The 20,269-nt window shown below is 56.1% G+C and overlaps 1 protein-coding gene across 2 annotated transcripts; it reads left to right on the forward strand.

Annotated features, from left to right (window-relative positions):
* The first annotated feature begins 398 nt into the window (after window positions 1-398).
* FES (FES proto-oncogene, tyrosine kinase) lies at window positions 399-10,013 on the forward strand. Of its 2 annotated transcripts, XM_053888655.1 has the most exons (18): window positions 399-605; window positions 799-972; window positions 2,348-2,444; window positions 2,573-2,756; window positions 4,165-4,302; window positions 4,377-4,496; window positions 4,650-4,772; window positions 4,887-5,073; window positions 5,196-5,279; window positions 5,735-5,944; window positions 6,213-6,335; window positions 6,705-6,758; window positions 7,439-7,557; window positions 7,884-7,978; window positions 8,059-8,182; window positions 8,413-8,570; window positions 8,678-8,800; window positions 9,655-10,013. In XM_053888655.1, the coding sequence occupies exons 1-18, from the start codon at window positions 399-401 to the stop codon at window positions 9,795-9,797; spliced, it is 2,463 nt and encodes an 820-aa protein (XP_053744630.1). In that variant the 3' UTR covers window positions 9,798-10,013. The 2 variants fall into 2 exon arrangements, with proteins under 2 accessions (XP_053744630.1, XP_053744631.1); XM_053888656.1 differs by lacking the exon at window positions 6,213-6,335.
* The last annotated feature ends 10,256 nt before the right edge of the window (window positions 10,014-20,269 follow it).

The following is a 20,269-nucleotide window of genomic DNA, read 5'->3' on the forward strand; positions in this document are numbered from 1 at the left end:
GGGGACGCCGGACCGGGTGGGACCTGGCGGAGGGGCAGGGGTACCGGCAGGGCTCAGACCGTGGCTGCCTGAAGCTCCTCCACCCCCACCCCTGATGCCCCCCTCCCCCAGCTCACCGAGCCCCTGGGAAGGGCGCTGGGTAGAAGGGCCTGGGGAGGGAGGGGACCCCTGGCGCCAGGCCTTGGCCCGAGACACAGGAAGCAATGAGGGCCGGTCTCAGGCCAAGTTGCCATTTTGTACCTATGGCTGCATTTCAGCCGGAGAGCACCCCACCTCCTGTGTGTCTGCAGCTCCTCTTCCCCCAGCAGCCCCCAGCCCCTCCGCCCCACCCCTCCATCTCCAGCCGCTGCCTTACCCCGTGGTGGGCCCTCTCCTCTCTCTGTCCCCAGGACGGCACTATGGGCTTCTCTTCCGAGCTGTGCAGCCCCCAGGGCCATGGGGCAGTACAGCAGATGCAGGAGGCTGAGCTGCGGTTGCTGGAGGGCATGAGGAAGTGGATGGCCCAGCGGGTCAAGAGTGACAGGGAATATGCAGGGCTGCTGCACCACATGTCGCTGCAGGACGGCGGAGGCCGGGGCACGGGCCCCTACAGCCCCATCAGCCAGGTGGGGTTCCGTGGGACCCTAGTTCTCCTCACCCCCTTCCTGCCTTCGACGGAGAAATCCCCACGCGTGTCCCTTATGTCTGCCCGCCCCCTTCCTTTCCCGGAGCCCACTGGGGAGGGTTGGAGAATCGGGCAGGCCCAGGCTTGGGAGCCACTGTCCCCTTGCTCCCTGTCTCGCCCATCCCGTGTCCTAGTCCTGGGCAGAGATCACCAGCCAGACGGAGGGCCTGAGCCGGTTGCTGAGGCAGCACGCGGAGGATCTGAACTCGGGGCCCCTGAGTAAGCTGGGCCTGCTGATCCGGGAGCGGCAGCAGCTGCGCAAGACCTACAGCGAGCAGTGGCAGCAGCTCCAGCAGGAGCTCACCAAGGTGCGTGCGTGGCCCTGAGCGTGCACCGCCCAGAGTTTGAGGCTACAGGGGCCGGTTTTGCACACAGGACGCCCTGGATTCACGGGGGAAGTGGAAGTCCCTGACCACAGGCCTACCCCAGCTTCCGTCCCTCCTCCGTGCATTTGGGCTGGCCTGCAACAAGGCCTCTCTGTGCATTTTCTGCTACCTGACCACATGCCCGAGCGAAGGGCCGGGAGTAAGGGTGGGCCATCCAGCCACCACCTCCCAGGCACACGGGATCTGTGACCCACCTCTTGCCCTGCGCCGGCTGGCTCTGGGGTCTGAGAGACAGCAAGGGGAATCAGGGCTAATCTGTCTGCCCTTGGCCTAGGTGGGCTCCTCCCAAGGCACCAGAGACACCACGGGGAGCAGGGTGGCCCCCTGACACAGCGGTTAAAGACCAGGGCCGCAGAGTCGGCCTGTCAGCATTTGAACCCTGCGCAGCTCCTGGTCTGGAGGCTGTGTGACTGCAGCTATTTGTGTGGGTGCTTCAGCCTCCTGATTCAGTGTGCTGGTCAGCACTGCGGTGCCACACCCCTTCCACCTGCGCCAAACCCAGCCTTACCATGGACCCACAGCGGCCCCTGGTGGCCAGTGTCCACCTCCCGTCTCCCCAGAAGCACACTGAATTCAGCAATTGTGTAGGTACTTTTACTGGAACACAGCCGTGCCCGATTGTTTGTTTTCACATTACCTGTGGCTGTTACAGGGCTATAGTGGCAGAGCTGAGTGATTTCAACAGAGACTGCTTAAAGAAAAAGGTTCATCTGGTCTTGACCTTAAGCTGTTACAGGCGGGGAAACTAAGGTTTAGAGGAAAGGGATAGAACTTACCCAGAGGATCCCAGCGCGTACACAGGGGAGCTGGGGATAAGAACTTTGGTCTTGGCCATCCGTTGTTCTTGCCACCAGGAACGTGATTTATTGGACTCGGTGCAAAATGAAAATGAAACGCGGGGCTTCTTGTCGAAAAATCAGTAAGAATTTCGAGATAGCATCAACAGGGCATCAGACCCAGCACAGGGCCCTTCTGAGGGTGGAGTTCTGTGCCGTGACTCCTCAGGCCACACGTGCCCACAGCCGGGTCCTGCCTGCCCCCAGACACGCCTCTAGGTCAAGGAGGGACAGGTGGAATCTGCCAGGCCCACCTCTCTGCCTCCCCCAGGGGCCTGTCCTTAACCCAGCTGCTCTCATCCTAATGTCAGCGGCAGAGGCCGGGCTCCAGAAGCTTCCCGGCCCCTCCCAGAGGAAGGACTTGGATGTGCTGCAGGGCCCGTGCGGGGCTTCACCTCCAGCAGGAATCTCCTGCGCCCTGGGGACCTGCCACCCCACACCGGCCTCTCCTCTCTCCCCAGACCCACAACCAGGACATCGAGAAGCTGAAGAGCCAGTACCGAGCCCTGGCACGGGACAGCGCCCAGGCCCGGCGCAAGTACCAGGAGGCCAGCAAAGGTGCGCGGCTTCCCTTCCCGGAAGAGAGGGATCCCCGAGCCAGCCCCGACCTATCCACAGGTGCCCAGGGAGTGGGGCGTCCCCCGGCCTCTGGGCCGTCACCCACAACCCCTCTCCTCACCCGGCAGACAAAGACCGCGACAAGGCCAAGGACAAGTATGTGCGCAGCCTGTGGAAGCTCTTTGCTCACCACAACCGCTACGTGCTGGGCGTGCGGGCCGCGCAGCTGCACCACCACCACCACCACCAGCTCATGCTCCCCGGCCTGCTGCAGTCGCTACAGGACCTGCACCAGGAGATGGCATGCATCCTGTAAGCCCACACCCCAGCCCGCCCGCCCCCTTCACAGCCCGAAAGCCCTGCCGCCAGGCCCGGAGGCAGGGTCCGGAAACGCGTCCGGTGACAGTGGCCGCGTCACCACGGGAGAGTGGGCCCTGGGCTGAGGTTTGGAGCCCGTCAGCTCGTATCCGGATGCCGTTATTCCAGGATCCCTTATTGCAAGGTTTGGTTAAATTTATGGAGCCCTGCTCTGGGCTCTGGGGTACAGCAGAGACCAACGGAGACCAAAAACGTCTGTCCTCTGGGATCATTCATGTTACCGGAGAGAGAAAAGAAAGTCACTACAACGGATGGTGTGTGGAGGCAACAAGTGCTGTGGAGAAAAATAAAACAAGGAGAGGAGTTTGGGGGGCTGGGAGGACGGACAGCTTTCAATAGAGTGCTTTGGAAAAGCCTCGGGTACTGGAGTGAACCAGGGGGTTGTTTGGAGAAAGACCGTTCCAGAAAGAGGGAAGAGCAGGTGCATTGGCCCTGAGGTGGGAGAGTGCCTGGAATCCAGGAACAGCAAGGAAGCCAGCGCATCCTAGGCAGAGTGAGGGGAGGGCAGAGCCGGACGCCAGCCCAGATGGGTCCAGGGGTTGGGGGGCTACTGGGTGACACGGGGTCCGGCAGGCCGTTTTGAGCACTTTGGCTCTGCTGTCTTAAGGATAGGCTTTGGGGCGCCTGAACAGGGCCAGGGCGATGAGACGGAGGCTGCTGTGGTCTTGCAGACCACGGACTGTGGCCGCTGGGCCAGGGCAGTAGTGATGGAAGGGAGAAGCCCTAAGTTCCCGGGTGCACCCTGAAGGTGGCCTGGAAGCGAGGCGTAAGTCGAGGGTGACTGCAGGATGACTCTTGGAAGATGGAGTTTCCGCCACCTTACGTGGACAGGGAGGGGAGAAACAGGTTCAGGAGATAAGAATAGGAGTTCGTGTTTCAACTCACGGAGTTTGGGTGTCTAAGAGATGTCCAACGAGACGTTCGAGCAGGTGGATGGCTGTGTGCGGCTAGAGCCCTGGGGAGGTCCCGGAACTAGACACGGAGATGTCGGGTCAGCCGCACATCAACGGCCTGTGCATGTACCGGAGCCCCAGAGCCGCAGCTGTTGGGCTGGCTGCCCAGGACAGACATGACTGTGCTCGCATTCACTGAGCGCTTCGGTATACCGCCCGCTGTGCACACGCGCTCTCGTTGGGTCACAATGCCCAGCGTCCCCAGTGTCCACATCGGGAGGCGAAGATAAGAGAGACGTTGAGTAATTTGTGTTGGGTCATTTGCCTGGTAAATGATGGAGGGAGGGGTCAACCCCAGGGCTGACTACTCTAAACCCAGTGTCGCAGGGGAGCTTTCTGGCCTCGCCCAGGCTGAGGCCGCACTGACCAGCGCTCCTGTTTGGGGACAGGAAGGAAATCCTGCAGGAGTACCTGGAGATCAGCAGCCTGGTGCAGGACGAGGTGGTGGCCATTCACCTGGAGATGGCTGCAGCTGTCGCCCGCATCCAGCCCGAGGCCGAGTACCAAGGCTTCCTGCGACAGTATGGGTAAGCCCCTCCTTCCTTCCGCCGGGCACCAGGGCCGCTGGCCCGTTCACTGACGGGGCACTGTCCCCCTGCAGGTCCACACCTGACGTCCCACCCTGCGTCACCTTTGATGAGTCACTTCTCGAGGAGGGAGAACCGCTGGAGCCCGGGGAGCTGCAGCTGAACGAGCTGACCGTGGAGAGCGTGCAGCACACGTGCGTGGTGGCCCGGCACCGGGCCGGGCTGGCCGGGGTGGCCAGGGGCGGACGCCGTCTCCGCGGAGCCGCAGCCAGGCTCGCTTGGCTCTGCGGGGACGCCTCCGCGGGGCACGGGGCACGGCTCTCACACGGCCCTTCCTCCGGGCACAGGCTGACCTCGGTGACGGATGAGCTGGCCGTGGCCACCCAGACGGTGCTCAGCCGGCAGGAAGCGGTCGCTCAGCTGCAGCGCGAGCTCCAGAACGAGGAGCAGAACACCCACCCCCGGGAGCGGTGAGTGGGTTCGCCCACGCAGCCTCCCCACCCCCGCCTCCACCCCCCCTGTCCTTGGGCTACAGGCTGAGCCCCGCCCCCTCTCTCCCGCCTCCCACCCGGCCCCGCCCACAGGGTGCAGCTGCTGGCCAAGAAGCAGGTGTTGCAAGAGGCGCTGCAGGCGCTGCAGGTGGCGTTGTGCAGCCAGGCCAAGCTGCAGGCCCAGCGGGAGCTGCTGCAGGCCAAGCTGGAGCAGCTGGGCCCTGGCGAGCCCCCGCCTGTCCTGCTCCTGCAGGATGACCGCCACTCCACGTCGTCCTCGGTGAGCCGCCCGCCGCCATCCGCCGCCGCCAGCCACGCCGGCCCGCCCCGGGGCGCGCTCCTCATGTTTGCCCTCCCCCTCCCCAAGCCCGGCCACCCGCTGACGTCTGTCCCTGGCCCCAGGAGCAGGAGCGAGAAGGGGGAAGGACACCCACCTTGGAGATCCTTAAGAGCCACATCTCAGGAATCTTCCGCCCCAAGTTCTCGGTGAGTGGAGCCTCTGCCCCTCCCCACGGGGCGGGCCGGGCCGGGCCAGGGGTCTCAGGCATGTACTTCCTAAGCCCCTTCCACCGCATACGTCCCCAGATCTTGCCGGCCTGCACCTCCTTCTCCTCCACCCCCCTGTGTGCTTCAGCCTTGTGTCCTGTCCCCCCCGCCCCCCTGGCTCTCCCTGCACTGGGACAAGTTCAGCAGCTGGGGCCCAGAGGAAAAGGCAGAAGCCTGCTTTGAGATCAGCCAGCGTGGGCGTCCCCTCCCGGCTCTGCCTCCAAAGTCATTTGCTTGCTTCGGGGGCTCTAATGCCAACAGGTGGTTCATGAGGATGAGGGGCATATACGAGAGAGAGACCCCCCCAACCCCCGGCTGACCCCTGTCTGTCCTGGCGGCCTCCCCTGACAATCTGGCTGAGTGACCCTTCCTCGTTCCTCCCCTGCCTCTGCCAGCTCCCTCCACCCCTGCAGCTCGTACCAGAGGTGCAGAAGCCCCTGCACGAGCAGCTGTGGTACCACGGGGCCCTCCCACGGGCAGAGGTGGCTGAGCTGTTGACGCACTCTGGGGACTTTCTGGTGCGCGAGAGCCAGGGCAAGCAGGAATATGTGCTGTCGGTGCTGTGGGACGGCCAGCCCCGCCACTTCATCATCCAGTCCGCTGACGTGAGTGGGGCCTGGACTCCAGCCTTCCCCGCCTCGCTACCCCTCTCCGCCCCCCCCCCCCCCCCCCCCGCCCCCGCCGACCGCACCCAGTCCCTGCGAGAAGCCAGACACATAAATCCTCTAAGGAGGGGCTGCGGGCCTGTGGCGCAGCATCAGAGAGCACCTTTTCTGGCGGCCCTGCCTCCCGTCCCTCCTCTCCCAGGGCTCAGGCCCCCTCAGCAGTGGGAGCTGTTGACCTTGCCGCCCCCCCCCCCCCCCTGCCCCGCAGAACCTCTACCGACTGGAAGGAGACGGCTTTGCGAGCATCCCCTTGCTGGTCGACCACCTGCTGCGTTCCCAGCAGCCCCTCACCAAGAAGAGCGGTATTGTCCTCAACAGGGCTGTGCCCAAGGTGAGCCCGTGCCACCAGCGTCAGAGCACGAAGGGCTCCCTGGGGTCCTGTCTGCAGACACGGTGCCAAGTGATTCCGCACTCGCCAGGGGGCCAGCCGCCCTCTAGGCTTGGAATCTCAAGGCCCCTTCCTTTCCATGGGGGGACACACACAGCTGACGTTCCCTTAGTCAGAGCACCCGCCTCATCTCCCGAGTCATCTGAGTGTGGTCCTAATACCACCCAGCCCCCATTTTTCAGACCAACAAACCGAGGCGCCAAGAAACGAAAGACATTGTGTTGGTGGGGGATGATGTCCGGTCCCTTGCAGGGCCCAGCACGCATTCCCCTCACTGACTTCGCCCCCCCCCCCAACTCCTCCCTCCCCCAGGACAAGTGGGTGCTAAACCACGAGGACCTGGTGTTGGGTGAGCAGATCGGGCGGGTGAGTTGAGTGTTCTACCAGCTTCCTGTTGTCTGGTGTCTCCCTCCTCTAGCATCGCTTTCTCCTGGACCTCGGGCCAGGTCAGCCCTAAACCCTGGCCTCAGAGAACCTTTCTGTCTTCCTGCCTCAGTCTGAGTGCCAGCTTGGACCCCTGATTCTCCACCTGGCCATCGCCACACACCATCCCACAGGAAACAGAGGGAAAAGTACCTACCCTGGAAACTTCCCTGGGGGGTGGGGGTGGGGGTCCTTCCACCAGAACCCTCCAACCCTCAACTCCTCCTACCACCCCCAGGCCCTTGTCTCTTCGGCTCGCTCTTATGTGCATGGGGAGACATACTTTGTTTACGTGGGCGATAAAATACACGCTAAGGAAAAAAGTCACTTTCTTAAAACTCAGAATGTTTTTTCAACCCAAGCGGGAAGTGATTTTTGGGTTTTCTGGGTCACTGCTAGGTGAATGTGGCGAGTCAGAGGTAACCTTCTCTGCCTGTCCCCTGTGTGCCATCTGGGTTCCCCACCCAGGCAGAGAACTCCTAGAGAGCACGACTGAGCGGTCTTCAGCATGGGGACAGTGAGTGCAGGGTGGGTGGGGACGAGGTGAGGACAGGTCCCCGGGAGTGAGGAAAAGGAAGACTGATGGTCCGGGGAAGACTGATAGGAACTCGAGACCCTTTCAGGGGAACTTTGGAGAAGTGTTCAGTGGACGCCTGAGGGCCGACAACACTCTGGTGGCCGTGAAATCTTGTCGCGAGACGCTCCCACCTGACATCAAGGCCAAGTTTCTTCAGGAAGCAAAGTAGGTGGTAAAAGAACGATCCCCTAATTCCGCACGCAGTGGGTTTGTCTGGTCATGGCACGGGGTAAACTTGGACTTCGATGGGAGTGTTTAATCCTCACGCCCCCATGCAGATGGGACCCCCCCCACACACACACACACACACACGGTGTCCGTGACCACCCGAGGTCACATCTCCAGGTCTGCTGGTCTCAGCGGCCAAGCTCTCCAATTCCGCTGCCCTCTCCCGCCCTGCCTCAGTCTCCCTGGGGCTCGGGGGCTCCCGCGGTCGGGGAAGTGAACGTGCCAGCCCCCGAGGCGGGCTCCTAAGCGGCAGTGCCCTCCAGGATCCTGAAGCAGTACAACCACCCCAACATCGTGCGTCTCATCGGCGTCTGCACCCAGAAGCAGCCCATCTACATCGTCATGGAGCTCGTGCAGGGTGAGCCGAGGAAGCCGGGGTGGAGGCGCAAGGAGGGGGGCTGCCCGAGGCTCACCCAGGCTTCCCCTGCCCACCGCCAGGGGGCGACTTCCTGACCTTCCTGAGGACGGAGGGAGCCCGCCTGCGGATGAAGACGCTGCTGCAGATGGTGGGCGACGCGGCCGCGGGCATGGAGTACCTGGAGAGCAAGTGCTGCATCCACCGGTGGGTGAGGGGCGCCCCCGCAGCCCCCCGCCTGGCGCAGGCCGTGCTGTCCCCCTGCCGCTCCCCCCACGGCAGGCCCCTGCCCCAGGCGTGGAGTCGGCTCGTCCTCGTGGAGCAGGAGCCGCGGGGCGAGGAGCAGCTTTGTTCACGGCCGTGCCTAGCGCGGGGCCGGGCACGGGGGCAGGTGCCGCCGGGGCCCCGGCTCAGTGGCCCTGCCCTGCCTCGCCCAGGGACCTAGCTGCCCGGAACTGCCTGGTGACGGAGAAGAACGTCCTGAAGATCAGTGACTTCGGGATGTCCCGGGAGGAAGCCGATGGGGTCTACGCGGCCTCAGGGGGCCTCAGACAAGTTCCGGTGAAGTGGACGGCACCCGAGGCTCTTAACTACGGTATCTGGGCCTTACTCCCTCCGGCCGGGGGCAGGGGGCCAGGCTGGAGGGGGCCCCACTCTGGCGAGCAGACGTGGCCGGCCCACCCACGCCTCGCCTCCCCACAGGCCGCTACTCCTCTGAGAGCGACGTGTGGAGCTTCGGCATCTTGCTGTGGGAGACCTTCAGCCTGGGCGCCTCCCCCTACCCCAACCTCAGCAATCAGCAGACCCGCGAGTTTGTGGAAAAGGGTAAGACGTCCCTGCGGGATGGCAGCTTCGGAGCCACGCCCTCTCCTCCGGGCTGCGGCTGGGTTCCTCCAGGTCCCCGGGCCACCCACTGGGGCAGAGCGAGAATCACCCTGTGGCTGCCACCCAGCGAGCACCCGTGTGTGCGAGACCAGCACTGTCTAATTTACTCTTCATAACGTGGGAGGGAGGGCTTAATGTGTCCCTCTTACAGACAAAAAAAACAGGCTTGCAGGGGCGCCTGGGTGGCTCAGTCAGTCAAGCACCTCTCAGTTTTGGCCCAGGTCATGATGTCATGGTTTCCTGGGTTCCAGCCCGGCGTCGGGCTCTGCACCGACAGTGTGGAGCCTGCTGGGGATACTGTCTCCCTCTCTCTCTCCCCCTTCCCCACTCGCACGGTCTGTCTCTCAAAATAAATGAATAAAACTTAAAAAATAAATAAGTAAAAAGAAAAAAAAAGAAAACTGGCTTGCAGAGGTCACACAACTGGCACACAGTGGGACTGAGGTTAGACCCTCTGTCCTTGGAGCCTTTGAAGAGTGGAAACTCAAGAACAGTGCATCTTTTTATTTTTTATTTTTTTAAATTTATTTTTGAGAGAGAGAGCATGAGTGGGGGAGGGACAGCGAGAGAGGGGGACAGAGGATCAGAACTGGGTTCTGCGCTCACAGCAGTGAGCCCCATGCGGGGCTCGAACTCACGAATCGTGAGATCATGATCCGAGCCAACTGAGCCTCCCAGGTGCCTCGAGAACCGTGGGTCTTAGGCCACTCCCATTGCTCAAGGTGTGTCCCCGGGGGCTGCCGGGGTCCTCACGCCTGTTCCTCGCACCCCGTGTGCTGTGCCTGCCCCCACAGGTGGCCGCCTGCCCTGCCCCGAGCTGTGCCCTGATGCTGTGTTCAGGCTCATGGAGCAGTGCTGGGCCTACGAGCCCGGGCAGCGGCCCAGCTTCAGCGCCATCTACCAGGAGCTGCAGAGCATCCGAAAGCGGCATCGGTGAGGCCGGCCCTGCTTCTCAAGCCGGCGGCCTCGACAGGCAAGATCGTACCTCCTCCCCAGTCCAGCCCACACTGCCGGATGGCTCCTCGCAGCCCTGGACCGAGCCACTGGCGTCCATGCTGCGGGCATGCATGTAGTTCGCTGGGCTGTGCAGTCCCGCTCCTGCCCGGGGCTCCCTCTCCAGATGGAAATAATAAAACCACTTGTGCCCATTGAATGCTCTCGGCATGTGCGCTCCTCTGGAGGGCAGGTCTTAGGAGTAGCTGGCCTCTGCTGTGGCCGCGGGGAAGCCGGAGGACCGGCAGGGTTGACGGGGCAGAACTGACGTGGTCTGGTCGCCACTGGGTGTGAGACACGGGGAACGGGGAGAGAGATCAGGTGATGCACAGGCTTCTGGCACAGGGCAGCGTCTTGCCTGAAACAGAGTCACAGACAGAGGAGCAGAGCTGCGGAAAGAATGGGTAGTTTGGAGACGTTGCATTTGCGGGGCCTGTGGGGATGATGAAGTTTTGGGGTGATGGGGTTCGTGAGGTCCGGGGCCGATGGCCAACAAGGAACTCCTGAAGATGTCTTTGGTGCAAAAAGGTGATTTTATTAAAGCACAGGGACAGGACCTGTGGGCAGGAAAAACTGCACTGGTTGGGAGGGGGTCAGCGATAGAGTAAGTCTAAGGAATTTTGGAAGCAAGGTTTCCAGGGCCTTGAGGGGCTAGCTGTTGCTAGGGAAACGCCATTTATTATCACTTAATAAAACCTGAGTCCTGAGACCCTTCAGATGTATATTGGGGGCCTTAAGCTTGGAGTAGGATTGCCAGCGTATATCCTGGGGCGGTTGAGATAAAGGAAGTAGACTTAACAGGATCCTTGACTGAGGTTGAATGTTAAACTCACATTCTCTTTTGCCCCCAGCAAAGTGTCATCATCCAGACAGCTGAGCTTCTAGAGGGAGGTCACTCTGCCGGTTTCAAGGACTTGTCAATGGGCTATAGGCAGTAAGGGAATTTCGTTTTTCATTTGCCTTAGTTTCCCACATCGCCATGGCAAGCACTTAAACCCCTTTCCTTTGGTCTTGGGTAGCTGGGAGTGTTTGAGGAATATCACATACTCCACCCTCCACCTGGCGGGGGACGAGTGCCCGCCCGTATTTTGCCCTCAGCTTGCCTCATGCTCCCTCCTCAGGGATGTGGGTGTGACATAGAAGTCTAGAAGCCCAGATGGCAGCAGAGGCTGGCAACTGACGTTTGAAAGTCATCAGCTGATGTTAGGAAGGAGCTGACACTGTGATGCGTGCAGGGGAGTCAGGCAAAGTGAATTTCCCTGAAAGGAGACTGGGGTGACTGAAGAGAAAGAAAATGCTTCCCAGGGAGTTCATCTACTAAGACGACTCTACTGAGCGACGAGGTAGCAGAGTGGGAGCCCTCACCTCCTCCTCTAATGCTAGAAAGTCCCCCGTGAAATCTATAAAATCATCTGAAACTTCCTGAGCCCCGTGTCGGGCTCTGTGCTGACAGCTCGGAGCCTGGAGCCTGCTTCACATTCTGTGTCTCCCTCTCTCTCTGCCCCTCTCCTGCTCACACTCTGTCTCTGTCTCTCTCAAAAATAAACATTAAAAGAATTTTTTTAATAGTAATTAAAAAAAAAAAAAAGACAAAAAAGTACAAACTGAAAACCAGTAACCAGGTCTCTAGCACCAAAGAACAAAGCAACAAGAACTTTGAGGTAAAACGGCCAACCCTCCAGAAAGTGAGAAAGGCGTTGACCTCGGTTTTCAAAGGTGAGAAAAGCACGGTAACTTGTGTAAACCAGAGGAAATCAAGGGAGGATGTGATTACGAAAAATACTAAGAAGTCAAACTCTATCCATTGGAAGCGGTAGAAAGCAGAACCGAGGCATTTCTGCTCCTGGGTAGGATGTGGTGGGTCTCCGCAGGCCGCTGTTCCCGTTGCAACAGCTAGGAGGAAGTGAGATGAGAATCATCACCCGTGGGAGACTGAGGCGTGGTGGAAGGAATAAGAACCACATGAGCAAAATATCAAGGACGAAAGAGCCCCTCCAGGGGGAAGTGATGATGGCGGTCGCTTTCTTCCCCGAGGGCCTCGTTGATGTGGGGCCTCTCTGAGGATCAGCATTGCCCTGAACAGGGAGACTCTACTGGGGAAAGAGGAACGAACCGTTTCTGGTACTTGTAAGGACTGTGCCCTGGGTTGGGCGCTGGAAGAGCCTGGAATGCAAAGTCAGTTTTCCCCCACGGAACGTTTGCTGAGGTCTGGAGCACTTCGGGCAGCTGAGAGGGGCCTGGGGGGCTGGAAAGGCAGGCCCCACAGTCTCGCGGTGCTTAGAGGGAGGGGGGGCTGAAATATTAACCGCCTCCCTGCTCAAGACTGGCCAGATTGTGAGCCTGGGTGGTTTGGAAGGCTGAAGAGCTAACCTCAAAATCTCTGAAGAGAATTCAAGGGACTAGAGAGATACGGGCTGGCCAGGCTTTCAACGCCAAATCCAAGAGGACAACTCCTAAGGGACAGGGACAGCCCAGAGGAGGATTGAGTTTTACCAGAACTGTAGCTGTGCCCTAACTCTGCTCAATGCTTGATTCCATCAAGGGGACTGACTCCCCTGGGGTGGGGGAGAGGAATAACATAGTCTGAAGTCCCTACCCTTTTTTTATTTTTTTAAGGTTATGTATTTTTTATTTTAATTCCAGTATAGGGACACCTGGGTGGCTCAGTTGCTTGGGTATCTGATTTCGGTATGCTTGGGTATCTGATCAGGTCATGATCTCACAGTTCGTGAGTTCGAGCCCCACATCGGGCTCTGTGCTGACAGCTTGGAGCCTGGAGCCTGCTTCGGATTCTATGTCTCCATCTCTCTCTGCCCCACCCCTGCTTGTGCTCGCTCTGTCTCTCAAAAATGAATAAACATTAAAAAAAATTAATTCCAGTATAGTTAACATGCAGCATTAGTTTCAGGTGTACAATATACTGATTCAACAATTCTATATATTACTCAGTGTTCATCAGTCTACCCTTCTTTTATACCCAACATGTAACGTACAATCAAAAAGTATGAAACATGCAAAAAAGGGGGTAGAAAATGGGACCAATAAACAGGAGAAAAAGTAAACAATAGAAGCAGACCCACAGATGATCCAGATACTGGATTTGGCAGATGAGAATTTAAAAACAACTATGATTAATATGTTAATTGGATAAAGAGGCAAATAGCCACAAATATAAAGAATTTTAGCAGGGTTGAATCTATTTAAGAGGGGCGCCTGGCTGGCTCAGTCGGTTAAGTGTCTGAATTCGGCTCAGGTCATGATCTCACGGTTTGTGAGTTTGAGCCCCATATCAGACTCTGTACTGACAGCTCAGAGCCTGGAGCCTGCTTCAGATTCTGTGTCTCCCTTTCTCTGCCCCTGCCCCACTCGTGCTCTGTCTCTCTGTCTCTGTCTCTCTCTCTCTCTCTCTCAACATAAACTTTAAAAAAAAAAAAAGAATTGAAGGACGGGCGCCTTGGTGGCTCAGTCAGTTAAGCATGTGACTCTTGATCTCAGTTCAGGTCTGATCTTAGGGTCATGATTTCAAGCCCCAGCATTGGCCTCCATGCTTGGTGTGGAGGTGTGGAGCCTACTTTAAAAAAAAAAAAGAATTGGGGTGCCTGGGTGGCTCGGTCAGTTAAGCATCTGACTCTTGGTTTTGGCTCAGGTCATGATGTCACAGTTCAGATTCTCTCTGCTTGGGATTCTCTCTCTCCCTCTCTGCCCCTCCCCTGCTCGCTCTCTGCCTCTCTCTCTCTCTCTCTCTCTTTCTCTCTGTTTCTTTCAAAATAAATAAACTCTAAAAAAATTTTTTTTTAATTAAAAAAAAAAGAACCCAAGGACCAGGTAGAACCAAATACTGTCATCTCTGAGATCACATGCTCCTTGGATGGGTTTCATAGAGACTCAGGACTGCAGGATAAAATCACAACCATAGGGATTGGACACACCAGAAGACAGAATTCATGAACTCAAAGATCGATTAATAGAAGGTGTCTAAACTGAGATATATAGAGAAAAACAGAATGGAGAAAACAGGCTAAGAAACATGAGATTCCAGTATATGAGTGATGGAAGTTACAGAAGGAGAGACCGGTTAGGACCAGAATAAACTGGAAATGACCCAGATGTGTCTCTAGCAATAAAAGCAGACCACTGATGCATGTACCAACATTGATAAATCTCAAAGACCTGTTGAGTAAAGAAGGCAGATGAGAAAGGGTGCATTCTTAGGATTCCATTTTATCAAGTCCAAGAAGAGGCAAAACTAAGCTAGAGAGCAGTCAGACTCAAGCTCAGGTCTGAGGGGTACTGACAAGAAGGGGCGGGAGTGTAGGGGAACAGCCCCACCCTGGTAGCCCTTACAACTTTACACATCTCCACGTTAAGTTTTGTAGGTGAAACTTGAGGAGTTTGACTTGAGTCAGACTTGAGCCCGATTCCTCCTGGAGCAGGGGGACAGAAGCAGCCGGGCGAGGAACCTCCCCAGCTCCCGTGTGGGGGGCTACCATGAGGCTATTCCCCTTCCCATCTTTCTAGTTTCAGTCGAGTACAGGGCTTGCCACCGGGCCCCCTCCTCCCGTAGAGTGTAGGCCGCACAACTGCTTGGCTGGAGAAGCACCTGGGTGGCTCGGTCGGTTAAGCAGTTAAGCGTCCGACTTAGGCTCAGGTCGTGATCTCACAGCTCGTGAGTTCGAGCCCCATGTCGGGCTCTGTGCTGACAGCTCGGAGGCTGGAGCCTGCTTTGGATTCTGCGTCTCCCACCGCCCCCCCATCCCTCCCCCACTCACGCCCTGTCTTTCTCTCTCTCTCTTTCTCAAAAATAAATGAACATTTTTAAGAAGTATTTAAAAACAACTGTTTGGCTGTAGTTTAGAGTTGGCTCCTTAGCCCAGAGTGGCCTACCACCATACTGCGTGTCCCGGTGCCGTTCTATGGAACTAGGGATGTGAGAAGCTGGCACCATGCTGGTCTTTCCTTTATTGTGTGAGTAAAAAGCTGTCTGGATCCCTTGGAGCTTGTCATTTCCTTACTGTGTGAGTCTATGGAAGTGTGGTGGTCTTTGAGCCATGTGGCTGCAGTAGTGGCCCTTGTGGCCCCGCACTTACGGACTGCATGACCACTTGGCCCATTTGGCACTTAATGTGGGGCTGATAAGGTCACAGTCTCTCTTTAGAGAAGAGACAGGCCTCCGTGGACTGTCGGGTCAAGTATGGGAGAAGAATTATGGTGGACCTAGGGTCCACTTCGTGCTGAGGTGTTTGGTGACACCAGAGACAAGTGGTCTTTGACCATCATCCCCCATCCCAGATAAGCTCCATTGGTGTTTAGAGTTTGAAACCAAAGAGAAAGTTCTTTGCAGAGCTGAAGGAAGCACACGGTGGTTCTGGCTCCCCCTCTTACTGTGACTACAGATGGAACACTACCGGGAATCAAGGGCGGTCACTCAGAAATGCGCCGAGATCCACTCTGACAATGAGTGAGAAAGGAGGGAAATCAGAGATTTGGGCGAAGTCCAGGGAAACCATAGTAGCATGACTCATCTGACTAGCAAATGAGGGTGCTGTAAGTTGCACGGGCTTATAAGGAACGGAAGTCATCTGGGTGCTTAACAACTGACCCCACGCTCCAAGCCACCCTGGCCACAACCGTTGAGGCCAAAGCGATGGATGTGGAGAAGGAAAATATAAAGATAAGTCAGGGCTTGCTGCAATGGGCCTTTACAGCGACGACAAGATGGTGGCCTATCCAAAATGAATTCCTGTCACCGGATAAGCACCCTCAGACAGTGTCGGGAGAGGCTGTCCCTTCCTTTTAGTCCACCGTACCCTTGGCCTGGATTCATAATGGAGATTGTGAATGGTCAGATAACAAAAAAGTCACCCAAAGTCAGACTGAACACTTGCGTGACCCCCACCAGGCTACAGGAGAAATGGGGTCTTCTCTCTCTGGGAATGTCTCCAGGAAACTAGTCGGCTACTGTGCAACCATTTTTCTAGAATGGAAGCCTTGGCAAAAGCCAAGAGGATGCACCTTAGGCCAAGGTAGGAGAAGGAAAGACCAGGCCATTTGGACCTGGTTACTGTGCCAGGAGGTCCCTGAAGAGGAAGGTGATAATCTTCCTGTGACAAAAAAATTCTCTCTCATGATTAGGCTCTGGGATGGCCATGGGACTTAAAGATTTGGGCCAGCTTTTTTCACTGAGCCAGCTTTGGTGTTTCCTGTAGGCAGACAGGAGGAATACCAAGAAAGCCTCGACCTCCCCACTGAGGTTTTGGCTATTTGGACTACAGTTTGACCCAACACTTTCAGCACTATCCCTGACCCCCATCACAGACAAACTGGACTAGGTTGGGGGGGCCAAGGTCCTTTCATCCGCAGGGGAGACCAGAGGCCCTATGCAGGTCAAGGTGAGTTGGAGAACTGACAGCAACTAAAATCCCCAAAGCTGCCCGGCCCTCCTGGACACTGTGGCCCGGCCATGGTGATATCAGGACATTCCTGCAGGCATGGCTGAAAAGCTTACCCTTACTAGGTTTGGAAACAGCTCTCCAGTTGGACAGGGGGTCGACATCGTTTTGGAGTCGGCCCTTTTGAGCCAACACACACCCAAGTGGTTGTAACTAACCCTGTTGAATGTATTGTGGGGGTAGAGGTTTCGGGTATGTGTGTGACTTCTCTTGATCGTAAGATATGGTCCAGGTGGGAAATGTCACACTTAGGATGGTGGTAATAGGGCAGGGACAAGTGGTCACCACTTCTAATGTGGCCAAGTGGTTACCATGAAGCAGAGCAGAGTAGGGGGATGAGGAGGGGCACTAGTAGATTTAAGGATGCTCAAGGAAATGATATCTCCTTCTAACAGCCCTACGTGGCCACTAAAAAGGGCCACTTGCTGTGGTGACTCACAGATTATTACATGTCACGGAGCTCACTGCACAGATTGAAGAGCCCTGTCATGGGGGTGGTGGACGTTGCTTGCTAATGCCTTTTTAGCATTCCATTACAACCGGAGGATGAAAATCATCTTGCCTTCATTGGCTGGGGTTACAATACGCCCTAACAGCGATGCCACAGGACTACCTGAGTGGCCCTGTGATTCACCACCAGTCCCAACTCCTGTCGGGAGAGCGTTATGGCCACAGGCCCAGCCACGGTGCCCAAATACATGGTCAAACATTATTCTGGATGTTTCTATGAAGGCTTTTTTGTTTGCGGTTAACATTTAAATGGATGGACTCTGAGTAAAAGCAAATTTCCCATTTCCCTCCATAATGTGGGTAGACGTCATCCAATCAGCCGAAAGAGAACAAAAGACTGACCTCCCCCATGCAAGAGAGAATTCTGTAGCACATGGCCTTTGGACTTGAACCGCAACTTTGGCTCTTCCCTGGGTCTCCAGCCTGCTGGTCTACCTTCGAGATTTTTTTTTTTTTTTTTTTTTTTGGACCTGCCAGCTTCCATTATCACAGGAGCTCATTTCTTTAAATAAATAAATAAACAAACAAATACACACACATGCGCACACACGTCCATACATCCTGTTGCTTCTTCTTTGGAGAATCTTGACTAACTCAGGCTATCTATGGGAAAGGACCCTTTGATCATGAACAGCAGTGGAACCAACAAGCTGTTTCGAACTGTACCACCCAGGTAAGAACTATAGGCAACTGGATCCATTATCGCACAGGACACGGCAGGCCATCTGTGACCCACGGCCTGGCTTATATGCCCGGACTAATATGCCTGGACTGCTAGCTACCCAGGAGAGTGAAAGAACTCTGGGGCGTGTATTCTGGGGCACCAAACCTGCCTGGTCATGACAGATAGACTAGACGGGTCTCCTACTTTCTGCTCAGTGGTATTGTTGGGCATTGACTGCCGTAGGCAGCTTTTCCCCGGTTGGGCACAGCAATTCCCGTCTGCCCGCTAGGTGTGGGCCATACTGTTTAAGGACTCCTAAATGGACTGTGTTGTGTATTTGGGTTCCCCAAACACATCCAATTAGACAGTGGTGCTGCCTTTATAGCCAGGAGCACTCAGCGGCGGGTAACTGCCCGAGGCGTTTGACAACATTTCATGCCCTGTATCGCCAACAGGTGGCAGGTGCCAGTGAAAGATGGAATGTATTCTTCAAGGAGAAACTAAAAAAGGTAAGTGGACAACCAAAGCTCAGCTCCCTCTGGAGCACACCCTTGAGACAAGGCAGTGTGGAATCTAAATGTGACAATTCCAGGAAAGGGTTGTTCTCATTCAAATCGTGTTTATAAGCTTGAGAGGGAGAAGAGGAGGTCTCAACTGGGTATAAGAGACCATATTTAGTTCTGCCGTATTCTTTCTTTTTCCCTCTCGTGCCTACCTCCAGGAAACCAGACTACTGGAATCTACACCTGCAAAAAGAGCTGGGGGTGGGAGATTGTAACCTGATGATGCTTCTCCTACTGCTGTGGTTATGCCTGTGGACATTAGGCCTATACTTACCTACCAAACACTAACCAGTAGTCTAAGTGGTGATGGACAATTCTATTACCCTGGGCTTTGTGCTGGCCAGTCAAGGCAACATATTCATGGTTGCCAACACCTCTTGCTGCACTTGGATTAAGGAATAAGGGAAGGTGACGTGGGGGCCCGTGGGTGGCTCAGTTGGTTTAACAATTCGGCTCTTGATTTCGGCCCAGGTCGTGATCTCATGGTTCATGGATTCAAGCCCTGCGTTAGGCTCTGGATCGATGGTGTGGAGTCTGCTTGGGATTCTCTCCCTCTCTCTCTGCCCTTCAATTGGTCCCTCCCTCCATTAGGGGGCAGCTGCAGGCCACGAAAGTGTCTGCTTGGCTCCTTAGCCACAGAGAGTCCTACCACCACATCGCCTATCATCTGGTCCCTCCAGTTCCCTTTGTCCTCTGACCTGGGAAGGTGACACCATGTTGGTCTTGCTTTTGCTGCCTGTATGAGTAAAAAGCTGGGTTTGCATCCATTGGAGCTTGTGGTCTCCTTACTGGCTGAGTCTACGGAAATGTGGCAGGCCAACCTAGGGGCTTCAGTAGTAACTCTTGTGCCCCTGTTATAACGCCACCATGCTGTGCTTAGGGACTGCTTGACCTCTTGACAGAGGGGAACATTTGGGGGATGATGGGAATTTTTTTTCTTTAATGTTTATTTACTTTTGAGAGAGAGACAGAGACAGAGGACGAGTGGGTGAAGGGGAGAGAGAGAGAGAGAGAGAAGGAGACCCAGAATCTGAAACAGGCTCCAGGCTCTGAGCTGTCAGTACGAAGCCCGACCTGGGGTTCAGACCCAGAACGGCAAGATCATGACCTAGGCCAAAGTCGGATGCTTAACCTGCTGAGCCACCTAGGCACCCCGGGGAATGTTTTGTCTTGATCTGGGTACTGATTATACTAGTGTATACAATTATCAAAACTTATCCAGCTGTAGACTGAAGACTTGTGCCAGAAACTATAAATTATACATCAATTTTTAAAAAACTCAAAAAAAAATCATTAGAGAACAAACGAACTCTTGAAAGTTATGATTGCCAAAATGAAAAATTCAGTAGTAAGGTTGGGAGAGAAATTTCCCAGAACACAGGGCAAATCACAGAAACACAGGGAATGATGAACCTAGCCTAAGTCTAACACCTGAGAACCAGGGATTCCGGTTCCTAAATAAATCTAGAAAAATGTCTGTGGTAATAAAAGAGACAGGAGTGAAAACAACGAGATGACAGTGTAAATCTGGCTAATCAAACAAAAAATTGTGTAAGCAATATTCACCAGTTTGTAATTGACAGCACAATCCTTTGGGGGAGCAAAAGAATGCCAAGTATCATCAGTCACATGGGTCTTTACCTTTTGCCCAGGAAACCTCACTGCTGGGACTCTGTCCTAAGACAGTTAACATAAAAAGAGAGCAAATGTGGAATTAATGGAGATATTCACTGCGGTAGGGGTTTTGATGCTGCAAAAGTATGACCCACCCAGATGCCAGGTAAAAGGAGAAACACCACGAAAATGATGTCTTTCTCAAGGGGTGGCAAGTACGCATAGGCATCGTGATCGCACCCACGGGCGGCAGCACCCCTTGGCCTGAGAAGCGTAACTGCATCGGATTAAGGGGACGTGGAGCAGAACAGGCGAGTCCGGAGACCGGGCTTCACTGCTCGGCGGATGAAATGGAGGAAGAATGTTTCTACTACTGCTTGGCAATGCGCTTACGCTAGTGAGATCCGGAAAAATGAAGTTACTCGCCCCTCGCGAAGCTGTCGCAGCGAGTCGAGGCCCGGCCCGGGCTGCGGCTGCGCACTGAGGCTCCGCTGCCGGCGCCCGGGGCCGGAGGCGGGGACCACGCTGGAGGGGCCGGCCGGCGGGCGGGGCCGGCGCGGAGGAGGCGGGGCAGCTGTCGGCGCAGCTGTCCCCGCCCCGCGCGCTAGTCGGCGGG

The sequence above is a fragment of the Panthera pardus genome, unplaced genomic scaffold (assembly GCF_024362965.1).
Source record: "Panthera pardus isolate Hobbes unplaced genomic scaffold, ASM2436296v1 HiC_scaffold_23, whole genome shotgun sequence".
Lineage (NCBI taxonomy): Eukaryota > Metazoa > Chordata > Mammalia > Carnivora > Felidae > Panthera > Panthera pardus.